This window comes from Siphateles boraxobius, unplaced genomic scaffold (genome assembly GCF_051911475.1).
Source record: "Siphateles boraxobius isolate OS27281-9 unplaced genomic scaffold, OSU_SipBor_1 24, whole genome shotgun sequence".
NCBI lineage: Eukaryota > Metazoa > Chordata > Actinopteri > Cypriniformes > Leuciscidae > Siphateles > Siphateles boraxobius.
Window position 1 is genome coordinate 7810190 of NW_027508855.1, and position 6364 is coordinate 7816553.

At 35.5% G+C, this 6364-nt stretch overlaps 1 protein-coding gene across 1 annotated transcript; it reads left to right on the plus strand.

The window, feature by feature from the left end:
- Window positions 1-1056: 1056 nt before the first annotated feature.
- On the plus strand, window positions 1057-4164 carry gbgt1l1 (globoside alpha-1,3-N-acetylgalactosaminyltransferase 1, like 1). The gene is made up of 3 exons (XM_077241150.1): window positions 1057-1074; window positions 1253-1387; window positions 1921-4164. The coding sequence occupies exons 2-3, from the start codon at window positions 1272-1274 to the stop codon at window positions 2609-2611; spliced, it is 807 nt and encodes a 268-aa protein (XP_077097265.1). The 5' UTR covers window positions 1057-1074; window positions 1253-1271; the 3' UTR covers window positions 2612-4164.
- The last annotated feature ends 2200 nt before the right edge of the window (window positions 4165-6364 follow it).

Genomic DNA, 6364 nt, shown 5'->3' on the forward strand with positions numbered 1-6364 from the left:
AAAGGTGGAATATATATTACAATGAACTAATCAAAATAAAATATTGGCTTATGGAAATACTTTTTTTTCCATGGGGCTACATTTACATTTATTTGCGGATCTTAATCTATTTATTTGTGAATTTGATATATTTTTGTGAATCTCTTTACATTTTTTTGTGGATCATAATCTATTTATTTGGAATAATGGAACAATTCTACCCCAATACAATGATAATTTCAGGTACTGTTTATGTGCTTTATTTAATGTTAAAAGCATGCAATGTGACTTTGAATGTCATTTAGTGCTCCCAGCTTTGTAGCTGTAAAAGGTGGTCTTCGCAATTCTTATCCAAGAATAAAATACCAAATACATGACAAGCCTGAGCTTTGACTATTCCTTATTATAAAAATATGTTATAAGTCTAACTATCGAGATTTTAACTATGGAACTTTTTGTACACCACACAAACCACTGAAATCCGTTGATAAATGTAAACGTTATTTTTGTTTTTATCCAGAATAACCGCAGCTCACCCATTTAGGCTAACTTAGCCTACTTGCATTTGTTTACAGCGTAGTCTTGCCCTCAGCAATATGGCGGACGTGTTGATGTATCGCAGCAACGTTCCAAAGCGTCTGTATAATTATGTCAATGGATCAGTGATTTTGAGCATCTCGCAGTCGCGTGGCGTCTAGTGTGGACAAAATAATTATTTGTCGTTTGAATATTATCGCATCGCGTCTGTTTAGGACTGTGTGTGTAAGCAGACATCCCTAGTCTCCCGCATATTGATAGCGGCTCCCTGATGCCCGCAAATTAGTTCAAATCTCCGAGAATCTAGTCGCGAGCTCCAAACCGTGTAGCGCGCGAACGACAGAGAGGGAGAGAGCGAAAGACCACATTCTACTACGCATGCTCCAAAATCTTTTACATGTTCGATACGTATCATGCCTTGTGTCACGTATAAAGACTACACAAAACCTCGTCTCTGTAGTTCGATTACAGTGCTGTGATAAGGTATTTTGTGCTGTACAGTCTATTCCTGTATAATTATGTTTTGGTTTGCAGAAATCAACAAACAGGCGAAAGAGGGTAAGTATTCAATGCATAGGCTACACTTCTCTCTTCAACCTACATAAAAATCTCATGTGCTCACTATTGCATAATAAGACTTGACAGAATTCACAATACCCTTACCTGTGTGTGTGTGTGTGTGTGTGTGTGTGTGTGTGCGTGCGTGCGTGCGTGTCTGTGTGTGTTTAATACACAGTGGGACAGACATTATTTCTATGACGCCATGGTTAGCCCCAGTTGTTTGGGAAGGAACCTTTGACTCCATACTAACTGATTCTATCTTCAAACAACAAAACATCACTATAGCGACTACTGTCTTCGCTTTGGGAAAGTAATAAAGTTACTTCTCAAACTCTCAAAATATTTTTTTTTCTCTTTGTCTATCATTTAACATTCTTGGGTGACTTTGTGATGTCTTTAGATTTTGGTATGGAAGTATTTTGGGCCAAATCACACCTCATATTCACATTCTCATGCTGGCTTCCTGTTACTACAATGGGACCAAATTTGCATCACCATTGTAAAACTTGTTCACTTTGTTTGGAGCATGATTGCATTTACACATAGCCACAACTAAATGCGACGACATAGAAAACGCCATTTGATCTACACACACAGAGTCAAATCTATGTCTCTGATACTGCATTTTTGTGAGGCAGAATCATAGAGATGTAGATTTGAGATGTCTGGTTTTTTTCAGCTGCCATTACTCCAGTCTTCAGCATCACATGGTATGGTCTAACAGAAATCATTATAATATGTTGATTTGTTACTGAAGAAATATTTCTGTTATTTTAAATGTTGAAAAAGCATACACGCATAAAATTTATATTTTTTCAATATCTGTTCCTCACTCTTTTTCAGATACACACGTTTCCTCAAAGATTTTCTGGAGTCAGCAGAGGAGCATTACTTTGTTGGATTTCGAGTGCATTACTACTTGTTTACGGATCAACTAGAAGCAGTTCCTGAAGTAAAGATGGGTGAAAATCATCATTTGACAATTCGGAGGGTTCAGAGTTTGGACAGATGGCAGGACATAAGTATGGGCAGGATGGAAATACTAGAAAAACTAATAAAGAACGAACTGGCAAATGAAGCTGACTATATTTTCTGCCTGGACGTGGATGCAAAGTTCTATGGCCGCTGGGGGGCGGAGTCTTTGGGTCGTCTGGTCAGTGTGATACATCCTTGGTTCTTTGATTATCCAAGAGATCAATTCCCATATGAGCGTAGACCAGAGTCTCAAGCATTCATTGCAGCTGGGGAAGGTGATTATTATTACACTGCTGCTGCATTTGGTGGCTCATTGGCTGATGTACATCATCTCACCAAAACCTGCTGGGAACAGTTGAACATTGATGCTGCAAACTCCATTGAGGCGATATGGCACGAGGAGTCTCACTTGAACAAGTATTTCCTTTATAACAAACCCAGTAAACTGCTCTCTCCTGAATATCTGTGGCGGGACATCAGTATCAGTGCAGGCCAAGTAAAAATAATTCGCTTCTCTCACGTAGCTAAAAACAATGCAGAAGTTCGTCCAAACCTTTAGCAAGTTTTATTTAACATCATGCTTCACAAAAAAGCATAATTTCTTTTTGAGACATAAAAAGTTTGTCTGACATAAACTGGTCAAACTGGTTTAAGAAAGCATTGTACACGATTTGTAGATAACAAATCTGACTCAAAAACACATTGCAAGCACATTAGGGTTCCACAGGGAAATTAGTTTTGAATTTCACTGATTATATTTAATACCTTTGTTAAATCCTGGTGAAATAATGTGGCATAATATTTTTCAGATGTCTGAATAATAAGTTAATAAAGATGCTATGTGTGTAATTTAAAGTTTCTTGTGAGCTGTGAATCAGTAATGACTAGATGTACTCAAATGTACATCTAACAATATTTCAGCTACATTGCATATCATATTTGTAATTTCCTAGCAAGAAAATATCAACATTTGTTGTGGCAAAAATTCTATTAAACATCATCACTGCGTAAGAGACACTCAGAGTCAAATTAATAAAAAGAAAAGTATTTATTCTTGCAAGAATAGGTTCAGTCTAGTACACAGAAGTTACGCTGTGCAAGAGAGTGACACACAACAGGAAGATATGAGACAGCCTTTATACTGTTTTCAAGGTTCCTCCTCACCCGCTGTACCTTTCACCCACCCAGATAAGGTCCTTACTGCTGTTCAGTTTCTACTTAAAGACACAAACTGGTACTGAAATAAACTGGGCAATACTGACCGTCACTAAGGTCAGAGGTCCTGTCCCATATGTTCCTGAAACGTCACGCACAAGCACGTACACACATATACTTTTATACATTGAATAGGTTCTTTCTCTTATGATACCTGTTTGGGATCAATGACTATTAACATTTCTACTACACATTCTTAAAACAACATTCATTTACCTGAAAAGCAAATGGCATAAAATATTAATTATTGCTTTTTTGCATTTTGCCTTGGTCTGTTTGCAAGATATTTTTGCCCCCCACTTGTTTTAACCCAAACTTCATTTAATGTTGTATTTGTTTATTATCCAGTGGATAAGACACAATCAAGTCTCATTTACTTCAAAATACCAAAACACACATTACCTTTATCATACACACACAAACAGTAACACTTGTAAAAATGGTTACGCATCTTGTATTTCTTTAGCCATTAATGTATGAAAAATGTAACTACTGCTTATTTTAAGAATTGATAAATAATACATATTTTAAGTTTAAGCATGTGTTCGAAAACATTTCAAATTTATTGAATATCCCACAAGCTGTAATTTTGCCAGTGTCTGTTTCCTCACATGTGTTGCATTTGCAAAGTTTGTACTGCAATATTAATTAAATACCACAATATATCTGTGTGCACTGTACAGTCCTGAGATTGTATTGCAACTTGCTGCTCCTGTAATTCAATCCTTTTATTTGCCCGCCTGGTCTATACCTACTGGGCAGTTACAGAAAACCTTAGAATGTCTGTTAGCCAATCAGAATAAATAATTTAACAGCATTATGGCGTAGATAACCTAGTGAAAAATAAATATACTGAATTGTATTTAAAATACATGTATTAAATAAGTATACTAAAAATAGATGGACCTGTCTGTACTCTGTACTAACTGAAAATACACTCTAAATATAGTTATTTCATGCTTTCATCTATCACAAAATTAGTGCACTACAAATTAATTTGTGTATACCTTTACAAATGTTCCATCTACAACATATTTGAAACTTTGATTATGAAAGGGATTATCATACTGATGTTCTCTGAGCAAAAACATTTAAAAAAAAAAGACCTACACACACACACCCATTTGTATATATAATATATACCCACCCATAGGTATATAATATAAACTAACGGGACGAAACCTTTGAAAGAGGATGCCCTCTTCATAACCCAAATGACATGTCCATGCTCACTCAGCCCAAAAACTATAGTCTCTGTAAGGTTTGAATTAGGCAACTCATCTTATGATCCTGTAGATCAGGGGTATTAAACTCAGTTCCTGGAGGCCCACAGCCCCTGCAGAGTTTAGCTTCAACCCTAATTAAACACCTGATTCGGCTAATCAAGTCCTTCGGGCTTATTTGAAAACCATAGATTTGTGTTTGAGCAGGGTTGGAACTGAAATTTGCAGGGCTGTGGCCCTCCAGGAACTGAATTTGTAGATGTATGAGGAATTGAGGATACAAAATCATTGTTTATGAGAAACAAAATGGGCTTACCTCAAGGCTCAATCTTAGGCCACTTGCTTTTATTTTGTTTATAAATGATTTACCATGGTGTCCAGATGTTGAATGTCAGCTTTATGCTGAAGATACATTAATTTATACATCTGCTAAGTCATCTGCCAAGGTTGCTGCAATTTTAAATGAACAAATGGAAAGGATATCTATGGCTCCAGGAAAATCATCTTACTTTAAATGTAAAGCAAACTGTTTTTATGTGCTTTTGTAATAGAAAGCAAAAAGTAAAAGTAACAATTAGGGTTCATAATGAAGAAATAGAGGAGGTAGATGAGTTAAATTTTTTAGGTATTGTTCTAGATTCACAAATTAAATTTGATAAAAAATAAAAAAAGCTTTCAAAAATGGTAAGGATTAACCGACATTGGTTTAAACTTTTTAGACAATACATCTCAATTGAGGCAGCTCATCTTTTTATGCATGCATTGATTTTTTCCCGCATTTCACACTGTATTACAGTTGGGATTCAAACAAGTGATTCCTAACTAAAAAACTTGAGATGTTGTATAATCGGGCTCTAAAAATAATGGATTAAAAGCCAAATCAATGGCATCACCTCCATATTAAAAAAAAATGTATATGCTTAGTTTTACAAATTAAAAAAAAAATGTCATACATAAAATTTCTTTTTAAATGTTTGCACAATAAGGAAGCATCTGTTCTATGTAAATTGATAGAGGGACAGGATGATACAAGTAGAATCAGCAGGTGTGAATTGTAGGATTGGTTTCCGTAGAACTACACAAGAGCAAAGATCTGTACAGGGGCTCCAAACTCTGAGTCTGAAACATGTTGCCAAATGAGTTTAAAGCAGTATGTGAAATAAAGTATTTTACATCGAAGGTAAAGTGGTGATTTAAAATAAACCAATACTGCAGGCATATATTTAAATTTAATAAATGTTTGTTTTAATTAGTTATTCATGCCAGGGTTGGAAGCATCCTTAAAATAGGTACAGGTCATTTATGTATTTGTATGTGTATTAGCTTTATTCTAAGGGATTCATTTTTTTTTTTTTTTTTTTTTTTTTTTAGAAAAGCCTTTCTAGGGACCCGAGATGCAAATTAGCTTATAAAGGCTACTCTCGATGTGGAATACAGGTTTTTCAGTTTTCGACTGGAATCATGTTGTTTTTTTATAATGTCCTTATATTAATAGACTAATAAATAAAAATGAAGGGCATATTAATGTTTGTCTGTGGGGATTGTTTGTAGGCTATATTGTCGTGTCATTGAAATAAACAAGGCTGCTGTATGAGTTCTCACGGAAGACTATGGCACAAGAGACAATATCACATCCTGTGTATTGTCCTGTATTGATATTTGTTAGTTCCTTCGCCCTTTAAACATAGGCCAAAATATAGGCTTCAGTATGTTTGTTCAGCGACGGGGCAGTTTTTGTAGCTGCATCTTTGATAAGTCAATCTCTTCTCACCTTACATTCACGGGCTGTGAAATGTAATTCACCAACAATCGGTTTTGCTGTACTTTTGCTAAACAAACGAAAATGCAAGAGTGCACACTATTAAGAATCTGTG

What these genes read in the sequence shown, in the direction of transcription:
- gbgt1l1 (XM_077241150.1), top strand. Translation starts at nt 1,272, where the DNA reads ATGACGCCATGGTTAGCCCCAGTTGTTTGGGAAGGAACCTTTGACTCC. An exon ending in ACTGTCTTCGCTTTGGGAAA is followed by an intron (nt 1,388 to 1,920) that starts GTAATAAAGTTA and finishes ACTCTTTTTCAG; the next exon opens with ATACACACGTTTCCTCAAAG.